The sequence below is a fragment of the Sinocyclocheilus rhinocerous genome, unplaced genomic scaffold (genome assembly GCF_001515625.1).
Source record: "Sinocyclocheilus rhinocerous isolate Xijiao unplaced genomic scaffold, SAMN03320098_v1.1 scaffold711, whole genome shotgun sequence".
In the NCBI taxonomy this organism is placed as follows: Eukaryota; Metazoa; Chordata; class Actinopteri; order Cypriniformes; family Cyprinidae; genus Sinocyclocheilus; species Sinocyclocheilus rhinocerous.
This window is the reverse complement of record NW_015641018.1, coordinates 2,534,050-2,554,671: the sequence shown is the minus strand read 5'-3', so window position 1 is coordinate 2,554,671 and position 20,622 is coordinate 2,534,050. Positions and strand designations below refer to the sequence as shown.

The window sequence follows — 20,622 nt, the reverse complement described above, 5'->3', positions numbered from 1 at the left end:
CATGTGTTCAATACTTTTTCCCTGTGTCATTCTACTTTATTACACAGAACTTAATTTCTGAATTTATTTGTTTTGCTTGCTTTGTATGTATGGATTACTTGGATTGTTACCGACATCTGGTGAAAATTTCATGTCAACAGCACCTTTAGAAATATATTTACTGAGAAAAATGGTGATGTGTTCAATACTTATTTTACCCGCTGTGTGTGTGTATAGTATATATCACTTACTTATTTATAAAAATATACAATAATTTATGCAAACACATAACTCTCAAAAATATTTTTATAATAGTATATATACAATATAATAATTATAAAAATATATATATTTAATTATATAAAAAAAAGTCTATAATAATAATAGTAATAATCAATTATATTTTTATTTGTTTTTTCTTTATTTACATATTTATAAAAATAGAATATAATAGAATATCATTATAAACTGTGTGGTGAGGAAGGTTATAGGTATAGGAATAGGTTTTTTATTTTGCTGCTAAGGTTCAATAAAATCCTTGAAGTTTTAGCCTTCAGAGATGTTTGACATGATGATGTATGCAGTCTGAGTAAGCTTTCTCTGTAGAAAATATACAAAGACATAGTTCAGACACATAGAAGACAGAAAGCAATATTTTTCCTTTCTGAAACATCAGAAAACATCAGGTCCGTCTTTCTTGCACTTTGATGTGGAAGTTTGCCACATAAAATAAAAGTCTGTTTTATTTTATCTTTTTCATTCATGTGTCTTTTTAAGCCGCACAAAGTTGAGTTGTCAGTCATGGCCGTTGAGTCATTTTTTGCTCAAAATGAAAGTAATGACTTGCACAAACAGGAACGCGAGCATCTCAGTCGATAGAGGACAGAAAGAGAAGCGCACACCTTGATCAATACTTCATTCCTGACTCCAGTAACACTGTCTCACGGGTGCACTCAGCTGAGCCTGAACTGAGCAGAGATCAGAGGAATTCAATCAGTGCCGGTCAGGCCCGCGGGACGCCCAGCTCTAGAGTCATCGCTGCAATCATTAGAAGTCTCTGGAGATCAGCTGCCCTCTGCCTCCTGTCACCCTGAATCCTCACTGCACACTTTAACTATCATGACCTCCGAATGAAATCCAGAGGGCGAAACGTCTCTACTGTCCGTTAAGCGTGGGAGGGGCTTCACTTGTGAACTTTGGCAGGCAAAATTGGGGCTAGGGGGATGGAGGTATGGACTAGTTCCTAAAAATGTGAAAGTGACTTGTGCGTGAACTGAGCTTTATACATCACAACAATACTGACAATAGATAATGGAGCATTTTTGTTCATGAAATTTTGCCAGAATTTCAGTAAGGTGCTAAATGTAATATTGAGGCTAGCGATTGAAATGGGTACTGTGGTCCAAATTCAAGATACTGGTTCTACCGCCCCTCTTCTCCTTAGACTCGACGCTGATGTAGGTTGCCAGATTGAGGACACGCAACAGGAACGATCGCAATTGACAATAAAATGTGACGAGCCTTACATTGCAAGTTGATGATTTGATTTATCCACGGTTTGACATTCCTCTGGTCATAGAGCTTTTTAGATGGATGCTGAAGCTTTTTAGGTTGGGTAGAATCTGCGATCTTTGACCCAGTTCATATGCTGGCTTCCATGGCTGCAATATGCTGTATTTTCTACCAACTTGCATTCCGGGGTGTCAAAATACTTTTGGGTAAATTGGCAGAATCACACAGACCAAAACAAAAACAGACATTCCGACATGGAACACACATTTCAAAGCCGAATAACTGGCTGTAGCACTGTTTTTCAGAGAAAAACCTTAGCATGATGTGACCTTCTTTAGTGCAGTCAAAGAATTACATACAGCACCTTTAAAGGTAGGGTAGGCAATTTTGAAGAGGCTAGCAATAGCAAGCTAGCTTTGAAAGCATAAAATTCCACCCTCCCTGCAAATCACTCACCAAAGCCACGCCTCCTCAAAAACACATGGTGTGAAAATACATACATTGACAGGCAGGTAGTAGAGCCTATCACAGCCCTTGGACTGAGGGATTGCACAAACATTTTGTGGTCCTATGCCTCCCACAGACTATATAAATCTAGTTTGAGCGACGAATGGAGCTCAAGCGTATTTCAGGCAGACCACGGCGTGCCTGCAGCATCAGCTGACGCTCAGCTGATCATAACTCCTCCCACTACAATTAATAAAATATATAAGTTCATCCGTACTCACACTTGCCATAGCCTGTCGCACAGACATGCGCTTACCCTCCTCCATCCCCAACTCCTCCTTATGCAGATACATGATCACTAACTGCTTGCCCACGGAGATATATCATCTATCCAGCTCATTGCTAAATTTGTCCAATTTATTCACAGTATTGTATTACTCTACTAGAATATACAACTGTTGCATATAAAATATCTGGCAATTGCTTAGGCTTCAGGGGGGTTCAGTGAGGTTTTCCTGTAGATAGCTCAGAATCTGAACCCTTCAGAGCGAAGCCTGCCGCCAAATATAAGTTCAAGGACCTCTACAATAATCTTACTCAAACAGAGTGGTCCTGACTGAAATACATTTAAACCACTTAACTTAGTGATTGCTATTGGGATGTGAAGAGACTTAACAAAAAAATTTACATTTAGATGTTTCTTTAGACCAACTTGGCTGCTCACATAAGCAATGGGAAGATCATTCCACAGTCTCACTGACCTAGAGGGAATGATTTTCTGAGTGAAGATAGATCTGTAAAGAACCCCTGCAGAACCGGGCCTGGTCTGGATCAAAGGGTATCTGGTTTTAGTCTAGGTGTTGGGTCTTGATCTGGATCATTTTCTCTTTACTGGTTGGGGTCTCGAAGACATTGGCCTACAACTCTGGTCTAGACAATACAAGTGTTTTGCAACAGGTCTGCTGATTTTGGATTCATCTGCAAGACCAGGTGGTCTTCATAAAGTTGTCACAGACTGTCCTGGGAGGTATTATTTGTTTGTGAGGCTAACTGAATGCTGATGTTGAGCTGAGTTCCAATAATGAGAAAGAACCAAACTGCCTATCACAGCTATGCAGGTGATACCCAGGTTTACCTAGCCTTATCGCCAAATGACTAGAGCCCCATTGACTCCCTCTGCCAATGCATTGATGAAATTAACAGTTGGATGTGCCAGAACTTTCTTCAGTTAAACAAGGAGAAAACTGAAGTCATTGCACTTGGAAACAAAGATGAATTTCTCAAGGTGAATACACACCTTGGCTCTAGGGGCTTGACAACTAAAAAATACATTGCAGATATGCTCACTGAATATAAACCTAACAGACCACTCAGATCATTAGGATCGAGTCAGTTAGAAATACCAAGGGTTCACACAAAACAAGGGCAGTCCGGTTTTAGCTATCATGCCCCCCGCAGTTGGAACCAGCTTCCAGAAGAGATCAGATGTGCTAAAACATTAGCCACATTCAAATCTAGACTCAAAACTGATCTGTTTAGCTGTGCATTTACTGAATGAGCACTGTGCAACATCCGAACTGATTGCATTGTATTTTATGTATAATCATTTTCTATTCTTACCTGTTTTAATTCATTTTAAATAAATTTAATCAATTTAATTCCTTGTTTTTATTGTTGTGATTATTTTTTATGATTATTTTACTTCCTTTTATGTAAAGCACTTTGAATACCATTGTGTATGAAATGTGCTAAATAAACTTGCCTTGCCATGAGTTGCTGAAGAAGCTTCTGTGTTTTCTGCAGTAATTAAAGGTAACATAGAAGCTTCTTACTGAGCAGTTTGAGCTTTTCACCTATTTTGTAGTTTTACTTTGCTAAAAGAATCTTGTGTTCCAAATAATGTATTTTCTTGACATACCCAATTAGCTGAAGACTTAAAAATATTTGATCCAAGTGTATTTTCTGATTAATCTTTTCTCCCAGGGTTGCGTTCTTATAATCACGATGATGCATTGAGAAGGATGGAGTCTGAATTGGCAGAGAGAAATTCATTTACATTCACATTTATGTTCCTGGCAAACGCTTCTTACCAAAAAAAAAAAAAAACTATTTACAAGTTAGTCTTGCATAGGTTTGACTGAATGGCAAAAGGGCTGGTTCACACTGCAGTGTATTCTGGCCAAGAACGCTTGATCAGACTGATGTTAAAAAAAAACACATTTTGATTTTGTACATTAAAGTGTGTCATGTTTAGTTTTATTTTCCTGGGCAAAAAATAATGATTGTCATACGTTTTTACCATGATTTACAGAAGGCACCCACTAAAATGTTATTCAGTGTGACAATAGTTCATATAACAAAAAATCTTGTCAAGCATATAGAACAAAAATCATTAGATGACATTAAAATCTGTGTTTAAGGATCACAGTACAGCCTGCAAAAACTAATTCACTGTCATTTTAAATCTTCACCAATCTTTGCCATGATCCTTCAAACCACTGGATTTGACCCATTTGTTAGCAAGAAGCTTTTAATCGTTTAACATATAATAAAATTCAGTATGATCTAAATATAAATACACCAATATTTTGACAAAAGTTACTTGAAACATCAAAGCAGTCACATTACTTGCATTTAACATGCTTTCTATGCATATAAAACACTTTTATAAACTTAATTTGATGCTGACACCAAAATGGGACGTCTCGTCTCTACTGATGATGAGCATTTCCTCTTCCCGTGAAGGAAAATCTCCTCAATACATCATCCTCGTGATAATCAATATACAAAAAACAACAACATCTTGTCCATTCCTTGTGGCTGCCTTTACCATGTTATGCATTTTAAAAAGGTTTAGGGACAATTTATGCTTTCACTCCTAGGGAAATGATACAAGAATGTTCCTCTTATGCAGAGTCGGCATTAACCGTAGAGCTTCATAAATGTTGATTAGCTGCCGTTATGATGCCAGCACTTCGCATTATGATGGCAGCCTGCAGTATTAAAATATTCCCCTTTCTCTGTCTATTACCATAGTAATCTCACTTTACAAAAACTTTGAGATTTTTGCTTACCTATTCACAAGTTTGACTGATGTAGTCACGATGCAGGTACAGGTAGATCTGTTAGTTGTTTTTGCCACTGGCTTTGAGCTGAATTGCATGTAAAATAGTTGCGTAATTTGGCTCTTTGAGTATCTATCTGGACATTAGTGGTTTCAAACATTTATACTGCAGAGCCTGAGGGAACTGCTGCAGCTCGGGCTGAATATATCACGTTTTATGTGAGAAAGGACAGAGCAAATGAGCAGAAAGCAGAATGAGTTTTGATAGCCTCCGATGTGTTTTTAGTGTATAATATATCAATGATCATTATTGAGAACGGCACTATATTCAACACAGAAAACAAATCTACCCGAACTGCTATAAATTGAAAGTAAACATTCTGTCATCTCTTATGTTTATGTTTATCCATCAAAACAAATACTAATGCTCTGAATACAGTCGGTTCCTCTAGAAGTCTATTGTATTTTTTTGTGAACATCCTCTTATATTACAGCAGCATTCAGGTGGACACAACAATATAACAGGAGACATCTTCAGAATAATGCAGGTGTCTGACATGGTAGAAATTGAAATGTATGGCTGCTTGCTGTAGTTATTTGCATTTTGGATTCCTGACTCCTTTAAGATTAATGAATCTCCTCCAATAAACACGTACCAAAAGGCATCTGCTAAACATCCATCTCAAAAGTTTCTTCCAGGTTTCATTGGTAAATTATTAATTTAAGTTAAGATGAACTCATAAGTATATATATATATATATATATATTTATATATGAAGCTTGTTTCATAGACAATATCATTATGGCTTACAATAGCGCTGATGAATATTTCATTGTGTGTATGTTCAGCATTATGTAGAGGTGTTTAGAGTTCCCACCAAGTATGGAAGAGATCTTCAAATGCGCTAAATGTGTGTGTGTGTGTGTGTGTATATATATATATATATATATTTATATATATGTGTGTGTGTGTGTGTGTGTGTGTAAAATGGGAACAAAGACGCAATAAACTCTTAATAAAAGGCTCTATCATTTCATTATTATCATATCATCTTATATCATATACCATTTTGATATTCTGTGAATACAAACAAATAAAATGTAATTAAAAACACAGCATATACTGTACTGGTGAAGATCAATGCTTGTATGTTCAGCAGATCAGTCATTTCCTGCAGTAGTGAATCTTTCATTGAGAAAAGCTGCCTCCTGCTCCATATGTGCTGTAAGGCCAGTGTTGCATGCTTTATTCATACAGTACATGGCAGAATGTTCTAGAAACATGCTGTACACGACATGGCAGCATTGAAATGTATCCTGACAGAATAAGACCGCTTGCTGTTCAGTTCCTCCCAAGAGAGCATCCTGAAACCTGATCTCTTTGAAACAATAATATGCTATCATATTTATAATATATACAGTGCCCTCCAAAGGTTTGGAAATGCCATAGGCAAACTGGGGTTTTGGACAATACCTGCACACATCTTTATCCTATTTTGTGAGGAATTTGTGAAAAAATAATGCATTCAGAATACAGAAAACCTCGCTGAAGAAAAATCTTCTTAAACCAGCTAAGACCAGCAAACCCTTTTAGGCTTGTTTAAGCATTTTTATTTTTCATCAGGGAGTTACTAGAGCTCCTTATAAAACTGGATTGTTCTAATTTGTCTGTTGTGTACCAGTGTTGGTAACCAAACAGTTGTTGGTAGCCACTGACGTCCATAATATAGAAAAAATACCACGCAAATCTTTAAAACATCTCCTTTTGTGTTCAATGGAAGAAAGACATTCATACAGGTGAGAAAATGATGACAACATTTTCATTTTTGGTGAATTGTCCCTTTAATTGACAATCAGTCTGTAAGCTATAAATGTGACCTATTATGTATTTTTCTTCTATGGAACAGAAAAGAAGATACTTTGAAGAATGTTATAGTCCAATGAAAGTCAATAGAATACTGACAACAACACTGAACCTGCCTGCTGAATGTATACTAATAACTTTTTTAACTTAATGACTGTTAATACACTTACTACATTTTTACAGTTCAATGCACTAAATTCCAAGTTGATTTAAGTTCATTTGAAATCATTATAATCAGTTTCTGTTCAATTACTCCACTAACTTGTTAAAGTAAGTAGTTTTTTTATTTGCTAAACTAGAAAAGGCAAATAACACAAGTGCATTCTTTTTCTGTTTTTATTTCAATTTAGAAATTGTCATTTTAAAACACAACATAATCAGAATGGATAGTATTATAAAACATACACTGCAACATTACAAATCAAACACTTACTATCTGGAGCTTTAGCATATCTATTGGGAAGTCCATTTTACACAGCAACAGTTGCTGTACCCCATTGATTTACATATTATGGGAAAAAAATTATTTCTCACCATGACCAAAAAAAAAAACTTTAAACAACTGTATGTGGTCTCTTCTGCATGCATATGCATACTGCACTGGATGCTGTAATATGTGTGTGTTTCTGATGATGATAATAATGCTGATGAACCCCAAGTGACTAAACAGCTGCAGGGACTTGGAGTGAGTTGATTTGGGTCCCATCAGTTCAGCTGCATGTGCAGAGACTGCATAAGACACTAGAGCGATTTATCCTCATCATCCAGAGACAGGTGCTTTGGTTTCTGTGCTTCAATCATAAAGCAATTGTACATGTACTTCATATGCACTAAATCGGTACATGTGAGGGTTGTGGGTAGTTTCGTTAAATCAGTGTACCATGATTATATAATTCCTCTGTGTAATTGGCATAATAAAACACTTTATTTTAATAAAACACTATGGGCCACCATAGATTTCCCAATGGCACATCTTACCCCAACTCTTTTTCCCAAAGTGCTCTATTGCTCTATACATCTTCATTTTCTGTGCATGTCTTCATCATGCATCTCACAGTATTCCCAATATACCCTCTGAACTCTTCTTCTCGGCCTTGGATCTGATCTTTGGTTCAATAAACCTTGTTGAAATGCATTGCATCATCAATTGAAATCAGACCCTTGATTTTCTCCGGTTGTATTGAGAAACCTGGAAAGAGGTTTTTTGTGACTCACAAACTCAGAATAGCAGTCTGTATCTCCTGTCACTGCGGTCTGGACTCTGGAGGGCCGCTGCATTAACGCGTCAGACGGGTCAAGGAATAAACGTTGGCCTTTTGAATAAGACTGTCGATTCTGAGATGAGTCAATCCTGAGATGCACATCCTGAGAGTGTGCAATGATCTGTGTTTAACGGTACATAAGTAGTCGCTGAAGAGTTATGGGCCGTTTTTTCTGCATGGCTTTAAAACTGCTGGTGTAGCACTGTCTGTCAAGACCATGCTAGAGAGAGGAAATTTATTACGGCCTTTGGTTTTACGGTACAAAATCAATAGCGCAACTAGCAATATTGTGGAAGGACATGCAGAACTGTGGCCAAGAATACAAGATGGCGGGAAATGTGCCGTTATTTCATGTGAGTGGCATACTGACGAGGAAGGAGTGAACTTAAGGAAGAGTGAAGCTGAAAGGATGTGGACTCTGATAAAGGAAGCAAAGCACTTATTCTGTTTTTGACCTTAAGGGGGACTTAAATTCTCAGGGTAAATTGCCATTTAATGAATAACTTTGGACTTTGGTTACCCAGAAGAAAATGTAATTGCTCCACGGTTGCTCTTTCTAAGCTCTGGTGTATTCTTACACATTTAAATGTATTTATACTATTTGAGCTACAAAGTCACATTTGGCAGCTGTAAAGTCACAATTGAGCAAAGTAAAGTCATAATTGCAAAATAAGAAGTCACAACTACAAGAAATTAGGTTGCGAGAGTCTTTCTTTCTCAATTATGAGAAATAAAGATTAAAAAAAGTTACAATTGTGATATCTAATGTCAAAATGAAGAGAAATTATGTTGCATTTTTTTGAGAAAAAAAGATAAAAAGTCACACTTGTGATATCTAAAGTCATAATTACGACACAACAATGAAAAATAGAGATAAAAACTCACAAATGTGCGATCTACGGTTGCAGTTGCGAGTAATAAAGATTCACTTATGAGAAATTCAGATAAAAATTCACAATTGTAAGACCTAAAGCCACAACTATGAGAAATAAAGATAAAGAGTAGCAATTGTGAGAACTAAAGTCACAATTATGGGAAATTAAGCTGCAATTATGTGAAATAAAAATTAAAAGTTACAATTGTGAGAATTAAAATCACAATTACAAGAAATAAAGCTGCAATTATGTGAAATAAAGATAAAAAGTCACTAATATGAGATACGGTCGCAATTACAAGTAATAAAGATGCCATTACGAGAAATTCGGATAAAGTCACAATTGTAAGACCTAAATTTTTTTTATATATATATAACATTTCTGTCCCCCTCACTTCTGAAATGATGGCTACGCCCCTGACCTAAAGTCACAATTATGAGAAATAAAGATAAAAAGTAACAATTGTGAGAACTAAAGTCACAATTATGGGAAATTAAGCTGCAATTATGTGAAATAAAAATTAAAAGTAACAATTGTGAGAACTAAAATCACAATTACGAGAAATAAAGCTGCAATTATGTGAAATAAAGATAAAAAGTCACTAATATGAGATCTAAGGTCGCAATTACAAGTAATAAAGATGCCATTACGAGAAATTCGGATAAAAGACACAATTGTAAGACCTAAAGTTACAACTATGAGCAATAAAGATAAAGAGTAGCAATAGATCACTAAAGATGCAGTTACGAGTTGTGAGCTCTAACGTTGCAATTGTGAGATATAAGTCACATTGTGACCACAAAGTCTGATAATTTTTCTGTTGCCTCCTTTATCTTCAGAATCGCTTCCACTTGCAGATGACAACCCGTATTCCCCCGTCGGGACTGGTGGAGCTGCTTCTAGCCGTCCTGCAGCGCAGTGGCTGGGAGGAGAGCATGGCGGTGCTTTGCCAAGGCTGGGAGGACGCTGGTCTTCTGGATCTCCTGAAACTCACAAACTCCGGCTGGGGACCCTCACACTGGCACCTGCGGGCCGCTCTGAACCTCTCCCACAGCACACCTCACATGGCTAATATTTCTGACTTCCTGTCTGAGCACTTTAATCAGGACCTTTCTCCAGCCGCCTCGGTCCTGCTTTTCGGGGCCGACCCGGAGTGTGCCTCTTCCATTCTGCGCAGTGCGCATGACCTGGGGCTGACATTGCCCACAGTACATTGGATTATGGGACATCCCCTAAGCCCAGACGCCCTTCATTCTATTGGTCTACCTTTAGGACTGTTGGCCTACGGAGAGGTTGACCACAAACCGCTGGACTACTACATCCGTGATGCCCTGCAGTTGGTCAACCGAGCTGTTACTGCGGCTACAGTTGTACGGCCTGATCTAGCTCTCATCCAAAATATGGTCAACTGTTTTGACAAACCCAACAAACATGAGCTGCCCTCATCAGGACAGTACATTGCCAGGTAAATCCATATTCTCTCATTGTATCAGTCAGCTCAGTGCATTCTCTGTTAAAAAGGTGTTGTTTTGTACTGTGTTTTTTTTTTTAGATTTTATTTTTGCAGTTTTTGCAATTGATCGGACAGTGTAGAGAGGACAGGAAGCGCAGTGGAAGAGTGAGAGGGGGATGGGATCGGGAAATGTCCGTGACCCGGAACTCGAATTCGGGACACCTGAAACACAACAGAGTTGTATGTCGACGTGCCCACGAGGCTATCGGCGCTGACCGAACTTCGTTCTTTAAGCAGGGTCTAAAAATAACACTCGCCAAGCACCAAATGCTAGTAAAAATAAGCGTTGGAGAATATGTGAATCAGCATTAATCGTCAGCTGGCCTTTAACATTTTTGTTAATTTAGACATTTCCTGAGAACACAATGCGGTTTAGTGCAATTATCAAATTGTAAAAGTTGCATTGTAATTATATAAATATGTAATCTGAAGTGCTGAGTTTGAGTCACTTATAATGTGCATTTGAAAATGCAACGTGCATCAAACATGTTCTTAAGTTTGTAATGAGAAGCATTTCAAAAGAGAAGCGTGCGTCCCTGTGGTTTGCCGCCAAAATAAACGCTTTTTTAACGAAAGTCAAGAAAAACAATCATACATATTAGTATTGTAAATTTACTGTTGTTATAGATTATTATTATTATTATTATTATATAAATTTAAACTAACACATCATGGAATACTTTACAGTTCAGTGGTATTATTATTATATTATTATATAAATTTAAATGAATACATCATGGAATACTTTACAGTTCAGTAGTATAGTGATATTTATTTATTTGTTCAATTTGTATTATTTGATTAAATTAGCAAATAAATTAATAATAATAATAATAATAAGTAACAAGTACACCACTTTTTTTCACTAGAGTTGAGTTCCAAAGGTCTAAAAAAAAGTGTATGCATTCATCTCAAATGGTAAACATACCGTTTGAAGCATGTGTTAATATCCATTTCCCCTCTTCTACATAAAGCTGTATAAAATAGTCCATAAAGTATCCAACTTTGTTGAATTCACGTCAAATCGGAAACTTAACATTTGAAGCATTTCTTGTCCCCCTCCACAAAGCAATGTATTATATTCCATAAAGTATCCAATATTGTTGTTTCAGTTAAAGAAGTCTTGGTACTCATCCTGGTACTCTTAGAACACTCACACTACTTTTACTACAAAATGTCATATAACAGTGCAGAATTGTGTGAAATGGGAACAACATGACTACGCTAGTCTACCGGCTACTGTAGCATCAAAATGACACCATCCCAGACCATCATATAAATTAATCTATTTATTCATAGATTCTTTGGAAAAGTTACCTGCTTTATTCATATGCCACAGAAGCTTTTTTGAAACACGCTTGTCAAATGTAGCTGGCAACAGCAACAGCCACTACACCCTGACTGAAAAGACAGCAAGCTGTTCAGTTTCAGTTTTTTTTTTTTATTATATTTTGTGAAACAATATGTTTCAGTACATCTGTTTAGCTTTTGTATTGAGGTAAGCTTGTAGTCAGAACAGGGTGTACGCATTAGTGTACGGCACACTCACAAAGCAGGGGGCCTTCTTACAGCATTATGAGCCAACTGAATTATGAATTAAATTAGAAGTGATTTTCCTCTTCAAAGAATCCACATCAAAGTGGAACATATAAGAAATATAAATATAAAAAGACTTTTTTAAAGCTGTGTACATCCGAAACAAAATAATTAGATAAACAGTTAGTGCTTTTCCACCATCAGGTCAAATGGTTACAGATGCTGAGTTGTGCAGTTTTGTACCAAGCCAACTTTGATACAGTTATAGTTTCTCTTTCAATGGAACTGTTGTGTTAGAATACATGTAACCAATGTAACTGGTTACATTGTAACATGTAACTGTCTCAGTGTTCGAATACATGTAACCAATTATGAGTCACTAAAGCCATTGCACCAGCACAGATCTCCTGTCCTAAGCGTTTGCTAACTGCACTGAACAGGTAATCTTACTGAACTGTGTTCTAATGGAACTACAACTGACACTGTGCTCAGAACCAGAACGATTGTTTAATGTGTCATATTCTCATATGTGATAATGAAAGTTGCATGTTGATTAATATAATAGAGCGCCAGTATAAAAAAAAAAACATTGGGGGGGGGGATAGCCTGTGCCGATACTTCTGCAAAATTATATTACAGTGCATTGCTTCTTGACACTTTCAAAGTTAAATATCCAGTGAGTAGCATTAAAAGCGTGTTCAGTTTTATCCAAAACAGAAGAATGTGGCAACATTTTATTACGTTAGTAGTTGTATGTATCGTGGCAGTTCAGAAATTAAATGAAATGTCTGGTGAGTGTCGCTAATACAGTAGGTTACTTACTGCTCAAACACGGTCTAAACCTAAGATAAAAACACATTTGCTTAAGTAACCATGCCATTTAAAAAAAGTCTTTGAGCTTTTTTTTATCATGACTCGTACCCAAGAGCGCCACATCACAAGTGCAGTGGTTTACCAGGGGAGCTATCAAGCAATTTTACTGTGTCAGAAAAGCCATACATATAGAGTTGATTATGTGATCAAACATCAAAATGTACAGTATCAGCACAAAGAAATCATGCACTATATGGTAAAAGTGTTTTGAGGTCATAACATTGTGCAAGAAACTGCTAAAAAGGCCTTTATTATTTTATAATCTGCCCCTTTCATCATAATTTGTTTGAGCAGGAATAAAATTGTTGGTGTTTCACTACCACTAGTGATCAGTTGAAGTTGTGTGCTTTTGGAGTCCATGTTTTTCCAGTAAGCCTACACTCACAATGTACAGTACTGCGAAAGTACTTGTAAGTGCGAAATTCAAAATTCAGGTAAAATTCCTTCATTGCAGACATGCTTTAGAGCTTTAAGCCTTATTTATGACTTCCCCTCAGTTGCCTTTCCCTGAGGAGGGATCACTCTTATCAAAAGCTCTGGCACCCGCCTACCACGCAGGCCCGTCATTTTGTGTGGATCATGCCAGCACTCTGCCACACACCACTATATCTCTCACAACAAATAGAAGTGAAATGTGGCTGTGTGGGAAGCCTGGGCCTCTCATCACAACAGGATAAGGCTGAAAATCTGCCAACCTGACCCAACCATGCTGCTTAATGCTGGACGATTGCGAGGGCATTGCTGCGGGAGAGTGATACATAGCTCTGCAGCTCATGCAAGACTTTGCCTGCATTGTAGCACTATAAAAGTGGAAAACTTTGCTCTTTTAACAATGATTTTGCAAATGCAAGCATTTGTCTTTCCTTAAGGAGGTGAGTGAGTGAGGAGATTATTATTAATCAACATTATCTTTCCCACATATGACAGTTCAATCATAATGTGGATGACTATTGTAATTCAAAATGATGTTCTTTTCAAGAAATTTTACACAGAGAGATTAGACTTTTATTTAGATTGTTTTATAGTCAGAGTGGTCAATATCCATTATACACATAGTAACAGGCTAACTTTTTTGTGCATGCATGTTTACGCAGAGTAAACCTTTCTAATGCTGAAATGTCTGATTGATTTTAGGTCCTGTGCTGCATTTCAGATCTTTTTTATTGGTGGTGTTTATTAATATCATGGAGTAACAAAAGGTATCTTCATTGTACTGAGCTACCTTTTGTTGGTAGCTTTTAGTATGACTGTTTTTCTAAATTAGATTAGAAAAGATTAAGTACTTTAAATGAAGTCACAACAATTTCAAAGTAGCTTCACCTACAGTGCACAATTTGATTATTAGAAGTAATAGTTTTGTGTCACATTATTTTACCTATTCCTAATCTAGTTAGCTGACATGTAGTTGCAAAGTTACTCATAGTAAGTAGAATGTCTAAAGTGGACTATCGAAATGAAGTGTTGAAAGGATCATTATTCAGGATATTTTCATTTTTTTAATCATCAGTTCTAAAAAATATTTTAGCAATCTACCCCCCAGCCCTTGCCAGCTCTCTTCTCAATATATAAAAGATCATAACATAAGAGTATAATCAAAGAGACCTTTTAAGTACATAGCAACATGTCATTCTAACACACATACTGTGTATTTGATGTCACTTAGATACACACTGTCAATCATTGTTTGGCTAAGTTGGACCATTTGACTTCCTGTGACAGGTAAAACTATGAATAAAGGAGCCAAATTACATGTTAAGCTTTACTCCTCAGTTTTTCATTAACCAGCACAGCATTAGTCAAATGTCATATCTATTATTTATGACTCCCGACATTAATCTTCAAGCTCTATGTCAAAGCATTTCCTTAAGTGACCCGAGCTGCGCACCAGCGCAGCAGCCCTGCGGACTGAGTGGCTGTAATTCTGAAGAGTGGAAGGGGGTTTCACAATCAAATATATTGCTCTGTGAAAGCAACATTTGTAGTTTATGGTGTGACGGATGCCAGACCGTGTCAGTCGTCCAGCTAGGCAATCCCTCTCCCAGGCCTTCCCCCTATGCCGCAGTCATATTTACTGTCTGCTTTGCTGCTGGAGAGGATGAAGCTAGCTTTACCTGTGTCCGATCCTGTTACTTACTCTTACTTGAACCAGACTCTTTGTCTGGGTTCCCCTTGAGTAATTTTGCAGGGCTGATTAGCATAGACCCATTAGCTCATGCTGGTATATGCTGTAGCTGCAACATAAGTATCTTTGTTCACTGATGGCTATTCAAAATTTCAATTGACCCTTCGCAGGGAGTTTGATTGACAGGTGATCTCACCAGTCATAATGCCGAATCTGCCATTTTGTCAGACAAACAAACCAGAAGGAGAGTAGATTAATGTCTGTGGACTGAAAAAATGGTGTGTATTGATGTTGTTCGGCAGTTGAAACATGATACCTTCTGATGTTCACTCATGTTCATTTCGTGCTATAACTAGTAAAGAGGAAGAGATGATCAGTTCACATGCTTTTTGAACTGAGGTGCTAGCATTCTGTCACGACACATTAAAGAGCCACATTGATTAAATAAGAATAAGAAACTAATTACAAGCAATAGGACAAAAACTATGATAGAACAAATAAATAAGAAATGCTAAATACATTGTATAAAGTAATCAAATGTATAAAAACTGCATATTCTTCACTGTGTAAATTAAATATATATTTCTATTTATTGAAGTTACAAAAGTGATTTAGTCAAGAGCACTGAGAGATTTTCTCTCCTTTGTTGTTTGATTAACATGAATGACAGACAACGGGAATATTAGACTGCTGTCACTTTAGGAGCTGCCCGGATCCAATATACTGTTACACAGGGTTTTTTTTCTCAGCTGTTTGCTTTCACTTAAGACCTAAATTACTGTGTTTACAAGGATACTTGCAATGACAGACATTTTGACACAAACAAGTGTGTGTATTTAGCCATTCAAGGCCTGTAAAGCGCCAAAATTAACTTGGTTCAATACTCTCACGCTTTGTAAGCACCGTCTTCATGTGCACACGCCTCTCTGACAGCTCGTGCATATAGTGGCTGTCTCTCAGGCCCTGTCCACACGAATGCGGTTATTTTCAAAACCGCAGCTTTTTCTATGCGGTTTGGCCGTTCATCCACACGCAAATGCAGCACCAGGTCACTGAAACCGAACATTTTTGAAAACTCCTGCCAGGGTGAAGATTTTCAAAAACTCCGGTTGCAGTGTTATCATACAGCGAAACCGGAATTTTTGGCTTGTGACGTCAAAGCATGCGCTGTTATCTCTGCCTACTGGAAACTTTTTCAGGCTTCTGATTGGCCAACATGGCTTTACGGTTGGGATTATATCGCCACCTGTTGGCTTGGCATGCTCTTGGCAGTGCTTCGTAGCATGCATTTGCGTTTTCATGTGGACAGAGATTTTTTTAAAAACGGAAGAAGGAAAAACTCAGTTTATAAAAATACCCATGCACGTGTCGACATGGCCTCAGACAGCTCGTGCATATAGCGAAATGAGTTCTCTTTTGCTGCATTTTAATGGCTTAAAATCACTTGTTTTTAAACCGCAATGCTTAAAAACGCATGCAAACAATACGTTTTCGTGACCACGTAGCACAGCTGCGTCACGTGAGCATGTAACCGCGATAGAGACGGTAGTCCAAAATCTCTACCGGTTGACAAATTTCTTTGTGAAGGGTCAATTCTGGCACCCATTAGCAAAGGTGGAAGTGGAAGTGGCTTTCATTCTTCTGGAAGGTTCTGCTCCAGCTGAGCAATTTGGCATGAATAGGAATGCTAATGCATAGCTTTCTCCAGGTGTTATAGACCATCTAGGCCTCTTCCAATCATCATCTGACTCTTGTATTCTTTCACCCTCAGGTTCCTCTCTAATACGTCCTTTGTAGGGTTGACGGGCCCTGTCAGCGTTCAACGCAACCTCTCCCGTGTACTCACCTCTCAGAGGGTCCACATTTGGAGTCTACGCCGTGATGCCGTCGGTCAGCCCACATGGGTGACTGTAGGCAGCTGGGAAGGCGGTAGGTTGGATGTAGAGGAGCAGGGATTATGGCAGGGATCGCCCCCTCGGCAGCGCACCGAGGGCAAGATGGGCAGGGTGGGTCGTAGATGGCGGGCCGGCTTTCCCGTGTCGGGGAGTCGTCTGCGTGTAGTCACTCTAGTGGAGCACCCGTTTGTCTTCACTCGAGAGGTAGATGAGGATGGAAACTGTCCCGCTGGGCAATACTGTCTGGATGCAGGGACAAATAACTCGGAAACCCTGGACCACTTGTTCACCGAACGGGCTCAAGGCAACAGCAGCTTTTTGCCACCAGATTTCAGCAAGTGCTGCTATGGATACTGTATTGATCTGCTGGAGAAGCTGGCAGAGGACATGGACTTTGAGTTTGACCTGTACATAGTTGGGGACGGGAAATATGGAGCAGTCAAGGGTGGCCAGTGGACAGGGTTGGTGGGCGACCTGCTGAGCGAGGTGGCCGATATGGCTGTTACCAGCTTCAGCATCAACTCAGCTCGCAGTAAAATGATCGACTTCACTAGTCCGTTCTTTTCCACGAGTTTGGGAATACTAGTGCGCAGTAAGGACACGGCGGCACCCATCGGAGCGTTCATGTGGCCGTTGCACTGGTCCATGTGGATGGGCATCTTTGTGGCACTGCACATTACGGCGTTCTTCCTTACCCTCTATGAATGGAAGAGTCCCTTCGGCATGACGCCTCATGGGCGAAACCGCGTGAAGGTCTTCTCCTACTCCTCAGCCCTCAACCTCTGCTACGCCATCCTCTTCGGCCGCACAGTCTCCAGTAAGACACCCAAGTGTTGGACTGGACGTTTCCTGATGAACCTGTGGGCCATATTTTGCTTGCTGGTTTTGTCTAGTTACACTGCAAACCTGGCTGCAGTTATGGTTGGGGAAAAGACCTTTGAAGAGGTCTCTGGAATACATGATGCCAAGGTGAGATCTTTTAAGATGCTTCGCTTTAATTTAAGGTACATTTAACATCAGGAAAAAAGTTTTCTCAATAAAACAACTATTGGTTTTGATTTATGGATTTTGTCAGTGAAGCTATTCTGCTAGTCGCTAAGTTTAATCGTTAAACACCATTTTTATATTACATGGAAAAAGATGTTTTCCCTGAAGATGAGTTTGTCAACTATTACGGACAAACTGTATGGATTTACAGGTAACATAGTTGACAATTTCACCATTTTGACTCAATCAATGGCACTGGCCTTGTCTGGCCAACCAAATATAATTTTCTTGACCAGGCTAACCTCAAATTTTAATATTTATTTGAATTAAAATCATAAAAATATTCCAAACCATAACAATGTGTTTGGTTGGTAACATAGATGACAATTTTTGTGGATATGAGTAAAATGAAATGTTTTCTTATATTGAATGAACATTATATTTAAAGTCAATTTATTTTTGGATTGATTTTTAAACATTTTTTACATTTTGAACTCAAGACTTGCAAAAACTGTAATAAGGGATATAAAGGCAATTTCATGCAAAGTGAAAAACAAGATATGTGTGTGATTATGGTGTGTAGGCTATTCTCTTAATGGATAAAATCTGATATTTCAGAAGAAATTTGTTAGAAAAAAACAAAACATAATTATCATCAATGGATATAAAAATGTACCCTAAATTATAGAATGTACTGTAGTAATAACCTATAGAAAACAACGTTGCTACTGTACTGTTTTGTCTACATTTAAAGCAGTCTACCTTCTTCTACCTTAAAAACTCCTGTGTAATCATTACTAAGTCTTATAGAGCTTCCGTGCCACATTTATAAATATTAAATGGGTGTTGACATGGGTAGTCAGTAAATGGTCTTTTTGGACTGGGAATTTAATTTTGGGCTCTGAAACATACTCTGTTTACATTGTACATACAACTGTTATATATCAAAGTTCAAAGAGCACATAGCTCAAGCAGTAGAGCGTGGCACTGGCAATGCAAATATCACAGTGTGACATTCCCATAGAATGCATGAACTGATACTTTGAATGCACTGTGGATAAAACTGCCTTTATTATATTAATAATGGAAAATGTATCATGATTTATTATTTATTTATCACACTTTGACTCCTAAGACTTTTGATGTTTTTTCCCCGCCTTTGGCCTCAGCTCCACCACCCATCTCAGGGATTCCGATTCGGCACTGTTCGGGAAAGCAGTGCGGAGGATTACATGAAAAAGAGTTTTCCTGAGATGCACGAGTACATGCGAAAATTCAACGAGCCCACCACACCTGATGGTGTCGCCACTCTCAAGTAAGAGATCAATTCATCCAACAGAATGCATTCGGCTAGCAGATGGCAGCAAGTGCTCCTGGTGTAGTTATACTGCCAAACCCTATTAGCAAAAAGTGAAATTTACAACACATGGAAAAAAAACTTGTGCATAGTGATCAATAATTCAAACAGCAGTTGCACCCTGTTCATTACAATGCAAATGCGTATGCTGAATCTTTTCTCTACCAGTCCCCCTTAGTGACCCACTGGTGTACAATACTGCAGGTGTCAATATCTCGGCCAAATGAATTCAATTTTTGAATAACGCTGTCATTAAAATGAGGTGTTTGTCTGAAGCAGTTTTTCACACAGCGTATTTGAGTCTAAGTTCTGAGATTCCCTCTCACTGCTGCTCGCCAGGCGAGCCGTTTGTTGTTTCCTGCCAGCTGCAGTGCCACAGTCTATCACACACATACCAAATTGTGAAGAGTGTGTTTTTGTTTATTTATTTAAATATTGTTTTATTTTTGGGCTATATTAAAAAAAAGTGAGAGGAGAGCTGGGACAGAAAAAAAGGATGAGGAGGAGAATTAAAAAATCCTATGGGATTTTTATCTAAAGCCTAATTAACAAGTTTCTTTTCAATGAAAGTAAACCACATAACTAGATTTTTTTTTTTGGCGGGACTCAAGACTTCTAATCTAGTTTGCACTCACACCAGAGATGAATTTAGAAGGAGAGCAGAAAATATTAACATTTCGAGAGTTGCCGCGTCTCACTTCCTTCAATAATTCCTTAGTAAAGTTTTGAGTCTGTATGACAGATGGCAGAATTAAGCCTGAAATCATGGCATAGAAGTTGCTTCATTTAATTTTTTGGATGTATCATTCAGAATGTAATTGGAAGAGAACTTAAAAGAGACAAACGTCTTCAAAAGAGTCAAAGGTCCATGAAGTATTTGAATTGGCTGAAAACACTTTAATCCTTTTTTTAATTTTGAGAAGAGGATCAGAGGTATCAGTGTCCACATGTATCGCAAAGCAGCAGCAAAGCAATTAATTTCTGAAACATTTGTTTTTTTAAATTTATGCCACAGTTTGTCTGCTCTTGCCTTTTGATGACGTTTCTATGCAGTCATATCTGTACTCCAGATTTAAAAGTTTTTTATTTTATTTTAAAATAAACTACTGGTGGTAAAATGTTAATAGCTGTCATTTGGCAATGATCATTTTGATTTGTACTGACACGGAAAAGAGCTATTCTTATCAACCACAAGTTGTGCTGCTGAGTTTGTTTAACTTCGAATTTGCCGCTGGCTGAACTTTTTGATAAATTACGTCTTTTATTATCATTAAATTAAGTAAGGGTGGGCCGCTGCCCTTAAGGTGTCACTATCCATTAAAAGTCCTTTTTGGGC

At 37.9% G+C, this 20,622-nt stretch overlaps 1 protein-coding gene across 1 annotated transcript in view; it reads left to right on the top strand.

The window, feature by feature from the left end:
* The window catches only part of LOC107753820 (glutamate receptor ionotropic, NMDA 3B-like), a 78,309-nt gene that overhangs the window by 42,834 nt on the left and 14,853 nt on the right, over nucleotides 1–20,622 (top strand). Inside the window, exons 2-4 of the mRNA XM_016570071.1 lie at nucleotides 9,843–10,468; nucleotides 16,819–17,911; nucleotides 19,099–19,244. Of these exons, the coding sequence (XP_016425557.1) occupies nucleotides 9,843–10,468; nucleotides 16,819–17,911; nucleotides 19,099–19,244 (1,865 nt within the window). The remainder of the gene's footprint in view (nucleotides 1–9,842; nucleotides 10,469–16,818; nucleotides 17,912–19,098; nucleotides 19,245–20,622) is intronic.